Below are 16028 nucleotides of genomic sequence, written 5' to 3'. Positions count from 1 at the left end.
CATTTTTCTGATTATGGATTCAAGCTCAGCACATAAAAAAACCTATAGAAAAGTATACCCCGGTTTCTGTAACAAAAAAAAAAAGTTTGATTTTGTTGACCAGTGTAATTTTTTTTTATTGTTTTCGTATTAGAACTGACATAAAAATGTAAAACTTTCGCAGATGATCGTGAATTTTTTCTCGTTAAAACTTAAACAGTTTTGGGCGTGCAAAAAAAATTAATATACTGAAATCTAGCTAGTAAATTTAGATTTGTACAAAATTTATGATAAGAATTTTTTCGGTTAGATGAGCCTTAATCGAGAAAAAAATGTAGGTAATATTCACCGCCATCTCCGAAAATTTTACATTTTTTCGTTTAATAATATTTCAACTTAAGGAAATATTACAGAAAAAAGATTCTATAATAAAAAAAAATAGAGAGTTAGTTTTTCTACGAAATAAGACAAAATAATCTTTTCTACAATAAACGGAAGCCGAGAAAATCACAAAAACGCATTTTTCAAAATGGCGGCCAAAATTTTGTTTGCAAAACTTTTGTGTTAATGTGGGTCATTATTTATGAAATATCTATTATTATTATATTATTATATTCTTGGTTCAAACTGAGATTTTTACCAAAAATTGAACAAACCTCAAAAACTTCAGTTCTGCAAGAGGTAGAAGTTCGAAAACTGATATTAAGATTCACTAATTACCAGAAACTACCCGCAAAATTACAGCCTGTCCCTATTTTTTTTTTTTTTTTTCATTTGCTCCATATTAAAATGTCTCAATTTACTGGACTCAAATTATAGTTTGCCAGAAAACGCCATTGAAGTTTGAGTAATGTATGAAAATGGATTAATCCGTTTATTTTTATAGGAAAGAGTTTCTCTAATGATGATGTTTTTACCTACCCACTTCAATTTCTTTTTAAAAGCTTTAAATATAGTTGTTCGGATTTTAAATCTATACAAAACTCTGCAGCAGAACTCAACTTGGTGTCCGTCAATGTCTAATATTATCGAACGAATCAAAATAATCCAGCATAGCATTGGCTAAAAATATGACCGCATCCCCAAAACATGGTAAAATAGGTTGTTTGAATACCAAACATTTTTTTCACTTTCCATTTTATTCATGTTCTAAAACTACAATATTTTGAAAATGATCTACTTATAGGCTATTGATTATGTCGAAAAAAACAGGGTAATAAGGAACTAAGACGTTCACGGGTTTTTATTGCAGGAATCGTTCAAAGAAGACAATTGATTAAAATACTTTCATTTTAAAATTAATATTAAGTTTATAATTCTAGCTTTTGAAAAAAGTATCAATCAAAACTGTTGATTAAGTGTTGCCGTTGTTTTTTAATAATTTTTTTTTTTTATTTTAAGTATTTTTTTTAGAAAATTTCCCCTCCTGCCAAAACGGGGGACATTGACCCCCTTCCCATAGTAAACAATGATTGTATTTTACCCCTCTACAAAATCTCATTATCAGTTCTTGGTGCTTAAGTTATCGTACTTTCCCCTCAAATGTTTCTGTTTTACTTGAGTAAAACTAAAAATGCGAAAAAAAAGCTAGATTAAAATGGCCATACTTCTGTTAATTTTCAATGAAAAAATTTAGTGAGTACAGCATTTTGAAGGAAATTTAATCTTCTTTTTTTCTTTGGAGCAACGTTTATGGCTAATCCAACCCAAAAAAAATGTACAAGTAAAAAAGCAAAAAAACTCAAAAAATCGATTTTTTTGATATTTTTTTTATGATTGTTTCGACTATTTTGGTATGGAAATTTTTTTTTTTCAATTTTTAAAAAAACATTATTCCAATAGGAAATTTAATTCTCTACAAAAAGTTTTATATGCAATATATCAAAATTTAGCTTGGTTTACGAGGTATATTGAAAAAACCAAAAAGGGGGCTTTTGCACCCCTATCTTCAGTTTCCACCCTCTTATTTAATAGCACTCCGCGGTTTTATCTTCTTTTATAACCCATTGAACGATTCCTGCAATAAAAACCCGTGAACGTCTTAGTTCCTTTCTTAACTACATAATCAATAGCCTATTAAAGGAATTGAATATAACATATCAATTTCTTTTTTAAGTTTTGAGTTCTTCGGGGGGTCATGACCTCGTGACCCTCCTTTGTATACGCCGTTGTGATTAAGCGTGATGACCATCACAAATCAACATAACGTGGACGCAGCTTTATATTGATATCAATATTTCAGCCTTTGGCCTACTACGGTATCACTGTACACTGTTATAGGTGGTAGTATCCTTGAAAAGGTTGAAGTAAAATTTATTTTAAAATTTTCTCACATTAATTGGATTACTTTAACTTTTTCCTTTACAAAGACTCTATACTGAGATTTTAAACAATAATACAAATAAATTAAAAGGATGGATTATTTTATTTATAACGTATTATTATACGTAACTTTCAAACATCAATATTATTAAAGCATTTTAGACAGCGTAAATCAGCAAAAGTAGAGACAACGCCAAACAGAATTTTTATAAGCCAATTTGGAAAGTAATGTTGTTTTAAGTTCAAAAACAAAATACATTTTAAGGCCAATTTTCTTTTAAGATTTTAAGTCGTTACATTTGTATTTATTTTGTGTGGTCTCTACACGCAGATACATTTAGAAAAATAATTGCAAAATAGAAGAAAAATAAACACCGAATGAGGTGAATACTTTTTATGTGAAACACAAAGAAGCTTAGCTGTGGTTTTGATTTATTTTAAAGACACAACGATTAAACGAATATCTATACAAAATATGCCAGCATATTCTTAATGCGTTTTTTTTGCATTCATTAATTGACTGCGCTTTAAGCATTTGCTACTGCAAAGAAAATAAAATACCAACAAAAATGATCCAAATTGCCGACACAAGAAAGGATGAAGTGCATTATGGCCACATTCTTTGTACTCAATTTTAATAAGTATGTTTCCTATTGCAATTTACTTACTATTTGGATCTCGCTTCTCACAAACCACTTTACCATCTGGCCCTAAATGAAAATATTGTTTGTGTTTCATATCTATTTGATTGTTAATGATTTTTTTTAATTTTATTTGTATGCTATGGCTTACGATTTAATATAAAACAAACAATTAAACATAAAAAAAAAAGTTTGAAAAATTTCAACATTTACAAAAAACCAAAATAAAATATATACAGGGTGTCCCACAGTTACCGCCCCAAATGAAAACCATAGATTCCTGAGGTAATTTTAAGTCGAAAAACTTAAGAGGCAATTTTCTCGTTTTCGTCCCGTTTTCGAGTTACCACGGTTTTTATGATTTTTGCTCTCTTGTCCTTTAACTGGCCTTATCTTTGCCAAACTACGTTTGATTTGAAAGATTTTTTTTACAACCAATCAAGAATTCAGTACAGTTTAAGTTTGTCTCATAACTTTTTTTTCTGCGGATAACCGTTTCTCCGCCATTTTGCATCAAACACAATTTTCTTCGTTTTTTAAGTTGTTGTTTACACTTTCATATCAATTAAGTTAAAAAAACACGTTAATAAGCATTAATTTTTTGTGCTTTTTATTAAAGCCCAGTTTATTTCCATAAAAAAAAATAAGTTTCATTTCATAAAAAAGGCTACTGAAAGTAATTAAAAAAAAATAAACAAACTGAGTGAATAAAAAAAAAATAATTTTTAAATAAAAAATTAATTTAAATGAATTAAAAACTTTTTCTGAGCTATTGTGGTTAAGAAAAGAACAAATAGACAAAGCTCAGAAAAAGTTTTAATTCGTTTAAATTATTTTTTTATTTAAAAATAATTTTTTTTTATTCACTCAGTTTGTTTATTTTTTTTTTTTATGACTTTCAGTAGCCTTTTTTATGAAATAAAACTTATTTTTTTTTATGGAAATAAACTGGGCTTTAATAAAAAGCACAAAAAATTAATACTTATTAACGTGTTTTTTTTACTTAATTGATATGAAAGTGTAAACAACAACTTAAAAAACGAAGAAAATTGTGTTTGGTGCAAAATGGCGGAGAAACGGTTATCCGCAGAAAAAAAAGTTTTGAGACAAACTTAAACTGTTATGAATTCTTGATTGGTTGTAAAAAAAATCTTTCAAATCAAACGTAGTTTGGCAAAGATAAGGCCAGTTAAAGGACAAGAGAGCAAAAATCATAAAAACCGTGGTAACTCGAAAACGGGACGAAAACGAGAAAATTGCCTCTTAAGTTTTTCGACTTAAAATGACCTCAGGAATCTATGGTTTTCATTTGGGGCGGTGACTGTGGGACACCCTGTATATATTTTTTTTTTCTTTTTGCAAAAACTTACCTTCTTGTACTTCAATGCCCTCGGCTTTAAGGAGATCGCGTAGTTTTTGGATTTCTTCTTTAAGTTCACGTATAAGTTTGGCATTGGCATCCTCGTTGACAATAGCTTTGCAAACAATCTGCTTGGCCCGGTCGGCATATCTGTAACATAAAAAAGTGGCATAAAGAAAAGACTATTTGATAAAAACTCTTTTATTTCTTGTGATATTATAATTATATTCAAAATCGTTGTATATATCAATTTATACCATGGTTTTTAAAACGTGTTGATTTCTATTAGAGCCCCCGCACACTACAAACTTTCTATCGGCCGACAGTTTAGTCGGTCTCTTAATCAGAATGAAAATCTATGAGAGTGCGCACACTACAACGATTAAGTATCGGCCGATCAAAAAGTTTGTTTGATCGAAAAAAAAGTTTGTTTTGCTACACAATTGCCTTCAAACTAAAATGTTTCCTAGCGACCCGACTGTTTAGTCGGCTGCCTGTGCGCACACTAGGAGCCTTACCCGCTAACTAACGGCCGATAGAAAGTCTGTAGTGTGCGGGGATTCTTAGCTTCACTTGTAACGGACAAAATCAATACTGTATCGAACTGATCTTCGTACGTCAGGCTCGGCAAATATCTCACAGACTTCTAAAAAGATTTTTAGAATAGGCAAAGCGCTGTGCAACTTCTATAACTTTGTTCTTGAAAGAATAATACAGAGCTCTAGTGGCAACACCAGAAGCACAATCTTTTAAAGGTTCGTCCAACTGCTCGAATATGCCGACGATATTTACATAATCGGAAGAACACAGCGTGATGTCACTGGCACTTCTATGAGCATTGAGGATGAATCGGCAAAAATGGCCAAAATTGGCAAAACTAAGGAACACTGACAAAACGTCACCTTGACAGATAACTGAAATTCAGATTCAGAAGCTAAGTTGCAAATAAAAATCTGACCACTTGACAGTTAAACAATTAATTTAAAAACAATGTTGTGACGTCATAATGTTATATCGAATACCTTTCAATGAAAAAATCGAATTTTCGGCGGTCTCAAAGCGAATTTTTTCTAAAAATAACGTTCCATAGAAAAAAAAAATTCGCCTCAAACGCAGCAGAATTCGAATTTTTTTGAATCCCTCTTTTTTGAGAGATTTACACGGATTTGCACACACACTTGGAAAATTCGACATTTCTCAAACGTCAAGTCGAATGATTTTTTCGTGTTGTTTTTTTTTTAGAACACCAACTTCAAATTAAGATTAAATTATAATAGGGTTTCCAGAACATCTCTTTTAAAGAGAACATGTTCTCTTTTTCAACTCTGATCTTTTTTACACTCTCTTTTTTCATAAAATTCTTTTTTTGTTCTCTATTTTTCAAAAGTCCTCTTTTAAGAGGTGACAAACACAAAAAAAAAAAGTACAGACGAATTGAATAACTCCTCCTTTTTGGAAGTCGGTAAAACAATTAGGAAATCCCGATTGTTTAAATAATATTTCCTTCTTGGATGAAAACTATAAGGAAATCTTATTGTTTTTGTTCTATTTTATGTGGTCTAGTTTTTGGTAAAACTCAACAGTTTCATTAAATTTTTTAGCTGCTTTGTCTATTTCAGACGAAGAATCCTTAGAAAGAACCGGAAACCCTTCTAGTGTGTTTTCATGGTTTGTACATTTTTCTCCAAGGCCCATTACATAGAAATCGAGAAAAAGATTGAAAACAGTAACACGAAAATATTCTTTACTGTACTTTGAACCGAAGGGTTCGAAAGATTCTTTTGTCGCTTCACTATTCTCTTATGTTTAACGCCTATGTCAAGGATTTCAGCTAATTTTTCCCATATACAAAAAACTTTCGAAAATGAGTCGTCTTCTGCCCGTTTAATTTTTAGTTGATCCCTTAAATCTTTAGCGAGCTCCATTGCTTGGACCAAGTCTAAATTCACTCTTTGAAACACCGACTTAATGGCAACGAAAGTTGGTAAAAGTTGGGGGATATATCCCCCTGACCCCCCCCCCCCCCCTATCTACGCCACTGGTTAATAGTACTCAATATAAGAGTTATTTTGAGATATTGGACCACCTCGTATTCCATCCGGAAGGGTAGATATAAGAGTTTTTCTGTATTGCACTCGATGTGTTGCATATCATAGTATAGGCAATGAAACATTTTTATTAATATGAAATATAATACATGATTTCGAGGTATTTTTTAACGCCCGATCGAATTAAACCAATACCAAAATATAAGAATGTTACCAAGTACTCCTTGAAAAAGTTGTATTCTGATAAAAAATGGTGTGGACGTTTCATATTCCATAGAAGAAACAGTTAGCAGGTCAGGATATTGAGGTTGTGAACGAATATAATTTCCTAGGAATGGTTATTACCAGAAATTTAAACATGAGAAAACATAATGCTTTAAAGCTAGCTAAATCGAAAAATGCCTTAAACGCAACCTGGAGGAGTGTTATGATATATTCTAATGTGAATCCGGTTGTGAAATATAGAGTTTTTCAAGCAATCTCACAAGCAATTATGTTTTACTCAGCCCAAATATGGGGCTATAAAGAGTATGATGAGGCCGAACAACTTTTGAAAAGGACCTTTAAGCTACCAAACACAACTCAAAACCACATAGTAAGGTAAAATAGGCATTTAAAAAAAAAATTGTTACACTCATGAAACTTGGCAAAAAGTTTGCTTTTGGGATAAGAACCAAGGATAGAAAAAGTTTATAAAAAAAAGTTGGGTGGAAGGTTGTTTTTTCGCGGGCCAGAGGGAGGGGGTGAATTTCAAAAATAAAGTGAAAAAATTGTTTGTCGAATATCATCATACGACACATGTTTTCAAGGTATTCTTGATCTAATGACATAAAAATAAAGTCAATACGATTGTTATTGCCGATTAAAAACAAGGGTGCTTGTTTTTTTTTACTTCAACATGTAAAATATAACCGAAACCCATGTGAAAAACATGCTACACTTATGAAATTCGGGATGAAGGTTTAAGATAAAGCAGGGACAAAGGATTGATAAAGTTTTTAAAAATATTTTTGGTGAAAGGGTGTTTTTTTGATGGGTTAAGTTGTGTGTGAGAAAGGTATCATAACAGCTGACTTACATTTTATTAATTTTTAAAACTTGGTGTAAAAGTTTTGGTTGGTATAAAAATTAAGAATCTATAAAGTGTACAAAATTATCTTGAGTGAAAGGGTGTTTTTTTTTTTAAGAAATGATGAAATTCGGAAATATGACAAAAAAAACTGGGAAAAAATTGTTACACCAATGAAAATTGGTAAATATGTTTCGTTTATAACAGAAACCAAGAATCTAAGCAGTCTATACAAATATTTAAGTTAAAGGGTGTTTTTTTTTTGAGAAATAGTGAAAATCCGCGATAAGTCCGATATCAAATATCAAAAACCAGTGGTATAAATTTGTTCCCTTACGAAATTTATTAAAAATGTTGTCTTTCCCATAGGAATTACGAATAAAAGTATATAAGTGTATAAATTTTGTTCATGTAAAAGCGTGTTTTTTTTAGGTGGAGAAAAAATATGGGTATATTTGAAGAAATGAGTAACACAAGAGTAGTATTAGTAATACCCTATTGAAATTCAGAATTTATGTTACTTTTGAGATTAGAAACAAGAGTCTAAAGTGTCTATAAGAATATCGTGGTTAAAAGGGTGTTTTTTTGAGTGTAAATAAAAATGATGGGCCACCCTAATGAAATTTAGTAAAAACATTGGTTTTTGGATAGAAAGCAAGAATAAAAAGTTTTCATTAAAAAAATCTAGGTGAAGAGTGATTCCATTATCACAAACTGCACAATTATTTTTCATACTTTTACTTACTTCACTTCACTACTTGAAAACATTAATTTTTATGCAGTTTAAAATATGCATACATTTTGCCTGTTGTGCAATAGTACCGTTTCAAAAGTTTTCTTTCTCACTAAAAAAAAACACCCTTTAACCCGAAATATTTTGATGCGCATATTTTACTATTTTTACTTCCTCTATAGGTAGGGTTGCCATGCGTCCAATTTGTCCCGGACATGTACCTACTCTTTTTTGCACTGAAAATAATAAATTTCGTAAAATTACGAAAATCGTTTCATACACTACATTTTCGTTGGCCCAACGAAACTTTCGTTGGCTCAACGAAAATATGTAATTTTTCGTAATATGAAAACGTTTCATACACTTTTTCTCGCTATCTAGTGCCAAAAAATCAAATTTAATGAAAAGATTCATCACTTAACGAAAAATTTCATACTCATTTTAAAAAATAAAAATAAGAATTTTTAGCTTACTTTATCAAAGTTTTAATTAAGTAACGAAAAAATTCATTAACTTATGAAATTCAACATTAACTAACGAAAATCTTCATAAGTTTATGAAAATAAATAATTGTCTTATGAGAATTCTTCATCGGCTTACGAAAAAATACATCAGTTAACGAAAAAAAATCGTTGCCTTACAAAAAAAAAAAACCAAGACTTGGGTGCATTTCTGTTTTAATGTTGAAAAACTTAATCTTGCTGGATATAGTTCACATTAGGTTTTTGTTTAAAAATCTATGTAAGTTGAGCTGAATATTAACAATATTTACGTATTGACAAGGTGTCTCAACTGATGAGTCCAAGTGAGTTCCACCGGGACAAACGCCAATTTTTTGTTTGGACTAAGGCCATAAAAAGCTATATTAAATCAATGATTTAACAAGTCCAATTAAATATACGAAGAAAAATTAATGAAAAAATTCGTAGGTTAACGAAAAAATTCGTAATTCTACGAAAAGAATGTAAGTATAATCTACTGACAAAATAATTAATACAACGAAAAGTTTCGTTAGCTACGAAAGTTTTAATTAAATTTTACGTTAATTGATGAAAAAATTTCGTAAAGTGATGTATAAATTAATTAATTCTCGATCAAAAATTTTTATGAAAAATTTCATTAAAATGCGAAAGTTTTCGTTAATTGATGAAGTTCTTCATTAACGTATGAAAGCCATTTCGTTGAGCCAATTAAATTTTTCATCGGCTGAAAATTACTTAAATTTTCGTTGGCACAACGAATTTTTTCAATGTATTTACGTAAGGATTTGGTTCAGTGTGGCTGTGTGGGGGACGTTCGGGATAGTTTTTAAAAATTGTCCGGGATTGTACTCTTTTCAATCCTTTAAGTATCTCACTACTTGTATGCTACTCTTAATATATTCCACATTCAAAAAACCGAATCGAGTTCATTAAGAGCGAGGCGTTTTTATTTTGGGTAATTATCTGCTCAATTCTTTTTTATATTCTGTTCCAAATTAATCAAAACTCAAAAATTAGGATATGAGCTACTGCTTAGTGAATTCTCTATTTAAAATTACAGTATTTCTGGGGGTCTTCCGATTTTTGTATGTAACTTTAAGCTTAGAGCTACAAAATTAACACTGAAAGAAAACGATTGTAATGGTTCTAATCTATTGAAGATTTTTGTGAGAAGATTTTCCAGTTTTATTAGTAATTTAATAAACCCTTATTGTAAGAAACAAGGCCCAAAATTTTTAACGATTAACGAAAATCTAGTAAGACACTTTAGTAAGTTGCTAAGTCAATAAAGACCATTTCTTAACTTAGTTACTTACTAAAAAGGCTGGTAGCATTTCACTTACGGCCATATTATTCACCAGTTTAAAAAATACATCTGGATGTAAGATTTTCAAATGTCAAAAATAAATCCAAATCCAAAATAGTTATCCCGATTTTAACTATGAAAATAGTTAAAAAATAGTTAAAAATGACTATTTTTTTCTCTGTGTGATAGTGATATCATAGATTTGGATTTATTTTTGATTTTTCAATTTCTTTGCATCCAGATGTATTTTTTAAACTAATGAATAATATGGCCGTAAATCGTTTAAAATTTTGTGCAATTGGTTTTTAATGGAAATTTTTAAATTTTTTTATCAGGAACAAGGGTTTAAAATCTGATATTTACTTCAATCTTAATAAGATTGTTCCGTTTTTTAGTATAATTATGAATTCTTTTTGTCCTAGTTTTGTACTCTTTTTTTGTCCTTATATGTCCGAGATTTTGCATCTCGATTACTAGTTTCGTCTAAATATATCTGGCAACCCTATCTATAGGGCAAGTATTGGTTTCGTGTAGAAAAAAATCGAGGTTTTAATCAAAACCAACATTACGATGATGGAGAAGATCAAAAAGTGGTTTTCGTCATGCCGACGTCCGTCGATCTGTGCATCTGTGCGTCATCTGTACATCGAGCCTAAACGGATAGATGGATTTGCTTGAAACTTGGCACAGATAATTTTTGCGTAGTTTCCTAGATCCGTTTTTTTTTTTTTTATATCTACTTTTTAACGCATATCTCTCATATACCGTTTTCGAAGTATTGCAATTTTCCCGAAAACGGCTCTAACGATTTCGATGCACGTCTTAATGGTTCTAACTAAACTGCGTTTTTAGTTTTTTCTTAAACAAATCGGAGAACGGAAAGATGGCAGGCGTTGTCGTTTTTTGTAAAAATTGATATATTTTTGGGTTCATATAGGTATTTCATTAAAGAATAAGCTAATTGTATTCAAAATTTATAGACAGGTATTTCTTATCATTTGGAATCATAAAATGTAATAAAACTTAAAAAACATTTTGAAAAAAAAAGAAAAATTTAATTTTTTTAACTTTCGATTAAAAAATTTTTTTTTCTAAACTTATCAAAATCTTAAATTGCCAATAGATATTTAAGATAAAGATACTTTGACCTAAAAGAGCAAGAACATAAAAGAATAAAAAGCCAACATGACAACAAAAAGCAAGTTACTTACCGTAATGTACTAAGTGTTTCATCGTAATTTATATCAGCTGGCGATATAGCAGCAATCATAGCGGTTTTTGAGTTTCCACCTAAATTTTCACGGAGAAGCCAGGTTAATACCGAGTCACGATACGGAATGAAGTCAGCTTTTTTTGACTTCTTACTCTTCGAAGCCTGAAATGTGTTCATTCAAAATATAAAAAAATTAAATCAATTTTGTTTTATAAGCACTAATGTACGAGTACAATAGTATTATACATGGTGTCCCTTAAGTAGCTAACGAACATTTAAGGGCTGATTCTTGGGTATGTTCAAAGAAAAAAAATATGTACTACAGTAAAGTTCTTTCATCTATCTGCAATGTTGATATTACTAGAAAATGCTTACTTTGACTCATATTAATGATAATTTCTCTGTTAATATTAATGGTAGAAATACTAATGGTGGAAATGGTTATACACTGCGCGTCACTTGAATAGAAACAACAATTTTTCTTTGGAAAATAGCGATTGGCGGTTCGGTGAGGTAACTTAGTAGATTTTTGGTTTTGCATTTTCAAAGAGGAATTTTTAACAAATAATGTTGTAAAAACGAAAAACCCAAAACAGAAACCGTATGGCTACTAGTTGCGTTTTTTCACATTACTTCATAAAAAACAGTGTTTTTATGCGTCACTTGAACAGAAACAAGCTCTTAAATTAGATAAAAATGATGAAAAATCATAAACAACACTAATTTTAGTAAAACAATATTAAACTTTGACATTATTTGCAAATTATAACCAATTATGGGCTACAAGCTACCCTTAGCTAACATTGAAAATGCACTTGCACTGTACACAATCGTGGACCTAATTGGAGAAAGTGATTATAGTGTTTGGTAACTTCTTACAAAATAAAAAAATGACATTTTCTACAATTTAAGGATTGAATAATTGAAATAAACTTTCGTTTTCATCCGGAATACATCTGTTTTGTTTCTATTGCGTTGTTTTTTCTGGAACTATCCTTGCGCAATCTCTATGTCGGTTGTTCTTCCACGTTCCTAAACTTGCCAAGAGCTTCTACCATTATTTCTTTGTAAAAGTTTGCATCTTTTTTCGAAGCGTGAAACTTCAATTTTGCTATTGTGCTATTGCATTTGGTGGCGATGCGATAAAAGTTATTCTTTCTTAAACCAATGATATAGGACTAATATTAATATGGTCCATCTGAGGTGGTATGTTTACTTTTTAAAAAACCACTCTTTACCTCATTTCTTTTCAGTTCGAATGCAACTATAAAATAGTTAACTTTTTTATTTTCTTAGAGGAACTTAAAATGCTGTTATTTTGCATTTCGAGGCTTTTTAAATGATGCGGACATTTTATAACTTCCGTGATGGAATAAACCAACACATTACCATCGCACTAAAACCACGTTTTTGACCGATTTTAGCGGCAAAGTGAAGGAAATTGCAGCTAGTTGTTAAATTATTTTTTTCTCTGCTCTTGATTTGAGTCTCACCTGTCTTATTTTTTTATTTAGTCACTAGTTAACGATATTTTTAAAATATTCTCATCCAAATTTGGCAAATTTTTCCATATCTTTCGCGATTTTGCATAGTGCATTTCCAATGTTAGCTTCTAGTTATACATTTTCTGTGATGCCTAAGGGTAGCTCGTAGCCCATAATTGGTTATAATGTGCAAATAATGTCAAAGTTTAATATTGCTTTACTAAAATTAGTGTTGTCCATGATTTTTCATCATTTTTATCTAATTTAAGAGCTTGTTTCTATTCAAGTGACGCAAAAAGCACTGTTTTTTGTGAAGTAATGCGAAAAAACGCAACTATAAGCCATATGGTTTCTGTTTTGGGTTTTTCGTTTTTACAACATTGTTTGTTAAAAGCTCCTCTTTGAAAATGCAGAACCAAAATTCTACTAAGTTACCTCACCAAAGTGCCAATCGCTTTTTTCTAAAGAAAAATTGTTGTTTCTACTCAAGTGACGCGCAGTGTACTAAAATAATTGTTTTGGTAGGTCATACTCGTATATTTAATATTTATACGTATGGCATTAACTATTAATACTTCTCGGGGGTTTGAAATGCAAGGTAGGTATATGGGAAATAAAATACCACCAACAAAAACTGCTATGTGAAGGAACACAGATAAAAAAAACAAGTATGGAGAATTGGAGACTGAAGTAGAGAGAGAAATTTTACGGTGCAGTACCTCAGTACCGGCGCACACACGGTAAAAGTAACGATTAAGGTGGACAGAAATAATTAACATATTAAGTTTTTTGTTCGAGCAGAGATAATATTAATTTTAAAATTGAGCAAGATCTTAAAAAAAAACTATTTTTTCGGAATTTTTGAAATTTTTTCTGAAAACTGGCCAATGATTTTGACTTTTTGAGTGCATTAAAATTCCCTTTAATGGCATACCAAAATCTTTTTTGAAAAAAATTTGAAAGTTTTTATAGGGTAAGTCGTCGAATATGGTCACAAATGCGACAAAAGACCACATAAAATTAAGCGGATTTCTGCATGGATGACATGGTGACAAATCACACAATAAGATGATCTCCCACTTAATTTGGTTTCAAGAAATACTGTGGGGTAGGATTTAAAAATAGGGCAGGAGCTGACGAAATGGAAGGTGTTCTCACTGTTCTCAGTTGCATCAAGATTGCACAACGTGCATAAACCAACAGTGTCACGCTGAAATGCCCTAGCATTCAAATTTAGAAGCCCACATCGTGTTCTTAACATCAGACTTATCATTTCTCCTGAGTTCGAGTCAACAAAATAGTTTGGTACATCTGTGAAGGATAGATTGCAGTATTCGTCGTAGAATTGCGATTGTTATACTATGTTTCCACCTACGCTAAATCCGAGATTTAGCTAAGTAGATTTAGAATAAATCTCGAGATTTATTTTAAATCTACTTCGCTTAATCTCAGATTTGGGTTCAGCTACCCTAAATCTAAGATTTTCACCTACTTTCAATCCGAGATTTAAAATAAAACTCGAGATTTATTCTAAATCTACTTAGCTAAATCTCGGATTTAGGGTAGGTGGAAACGTAGTATAAGGCCCGTTCGGTAAATGCATTCTACTGTTGTTCCTTTAGCTTAGCTAAGGTCAAGTTGTGAAACTTTGCCCAAAATAATGTTGAAAAAATTTGTTTTTTAAACTACTAAAATAAGTATCATCACAAAGAAAAAAAAAAGTCGATCAGATTCCTGCGCCTTCGAACACTCTTGCAAAAGTTATATAGAATGGCTGCGTTCAGTATCCGATATGTTTGTGAACACGAATCAGCTGTTCATCAAATCTCCCATAAGATACCCGATAATCCAGACATTTTTAGGATATCTTTGGATTTTTACTTGCTCTATAGGGCAAGTATTGGTTTCGTGTCAAAAAAATAATTCGAGGTTTTAATCAAAACTAACATTACGATAATGGAGAAGTCTGAAAAAGTGGTTTTCGTCATGACGTCCGTCGGTCTGTGCGTCGGTGCGTCTGTGCGTCTGTGCGTCTGTGCGTCGTCAAAAAAAGGTGTACAAGAAGCTGCAGCCTAAACAGGTGGACGAATTTTCTTGAAATTTGGTACAGATGATTATTTCATAATTTCCAAGGTTGGTTTTTTTTTGTTTTTTAATATCTCGCCTAGAACGTATACCTCCCATACAAACTTTTCGAGGTATTGCAATTTTCTCGAAAACGGCTCTAACGATTTTGATTAAATTTGACACAAGTAATGCTGTACGTATATCTAATATAACTGCGTTTTTAGTTTTTCTCAAAAAATACGGATATTGGAAATATGACAATTTCTTTTTTTTTTATCGCTAATGTCGGCTCTTCCCGTGTATCTTTAATGAGTTATTGCAATTTTCTCGAAAACGACTCTAACGATTTCGATTAAATTTGGTATTCGTTATAGTCTTAATGAGTTTAACAAAACTGCGTTTTTAGTTTTTCACAAAAATTTCCTAGAACGGTATGGCGCTGCCGTTTTCTGCCAAATTGATGCATTTTTTAGTTAATGTCGTATATTTCATCAAAGGCTAAGCCAATTTTATTCAAAATTTGCAGACAGATATTTCTTATCATTTAGAAGTGTAAAATGTAAAAAAAAATCTAAAATGTTTTGAAAAAAAAAGTTTAAATGGAATTTTTTTACTTTTATTTTTTTTTTCAAAATTTAACGAAAATCTTTAATTTCCAATAGTTATCTAAGATATAGATACTTTGAACTACAAGAGCAAGTACGTGCGGCCCCAGTCGTGCATTTTATTTTGATTGTCAACACATGTTTACGATCAGCTGAGATTTTATATGGGATTACATTAACACAAAGGTATCCGGATACCCTAAGATCGGTACGTGAACGCACCCAATATCAATTGATGTAGGCACATAGATGCGCAGAAAGATAGAAAAATTCAACACTGAATATCATACCATTTATTCTTCATATTATACCTTCCATGACTCTTGCACATAGAGTAAAACCAACGGAAAAAGGAAAACGAAAACACAAGTGAATTCGGTTGCGCAATGCAAAACCGCAAAAGGATTCTACAATCTATATATGTACACTTGCAACCCTAGAGCATACACTTTCATTTTATGTCTTTGGTTCTCTAGAAAGGGAAAGAGAATGCAAATAAAGACACCAAGAGAGAACTGAGTTGAGATGACGTTGAACGTGAGAGATGTGTGGCCAATGTTGCCAGAATATTTTAGAGGCAAGGAGCAGATTTTGAAAAATCTTGAAGCAAAAAATAGCTTTCAAAAATAGTCAAAAAAACGTAAATCAATTTTTTGTGGTATGAGATTTTTGATTTTTTCTTAATTTTCAGATAACTTTTGTTTATCAGTCTTCAAGTA

General features: G+C 31.1%; 1 protein-coding gene across 14 annotated transcripts in view; it reads right to left on the bottom strand.

Annotated features, from left to right (window-relative positions):
* Positions 1-16028, bottom strand: part of LOC129914859 (kinesin-like protein unc-104) — a 259463-nt gene that overhangs the window by 108254 nt on the left and 135181 nt on the right. For 12 of the 14 annotated variants that reach the window (XM_055994289.1, XM_055994307.1, XM_055994297.1 and 9 more), the window contains 3 exons: positions 11152-11315; positions 4313-4452; positions 2970-3011 (listed from right to left, as the gene is read on the bottom strand). In XM_055994289.1, the coding sequence (XP_055850264.1) occupies positions 2970-3011; positions 4313-4452; positions 11152-11315 (346 nt within the window). The remainder of the gene's footprint in view (positions 1-2969; positions 3012-4312; positions 4453-11151; positions 11316-16028) is intronic. The other 2 variants (XM_055994352.1, XM_055994377.1) reach the window with 1 other exon arrangement.

This window comes from Episyrphus balteatus, chromosome 1 (assembly GCF_945859705.1).
Source record: "Episyrphus balteatus chromosome 1, idEpiBalt1.1, whole genome shotgun sequence".
Lineage (NCBI taxonomy): Eukaryota > Metazoa > Arthropoda > Insecta > Diptera > Syrphidae > Episyrphus > Episyrphus balteatus.
This window is presented reverse-complemented; position numbering and strand designations above follow the sequence as displayed.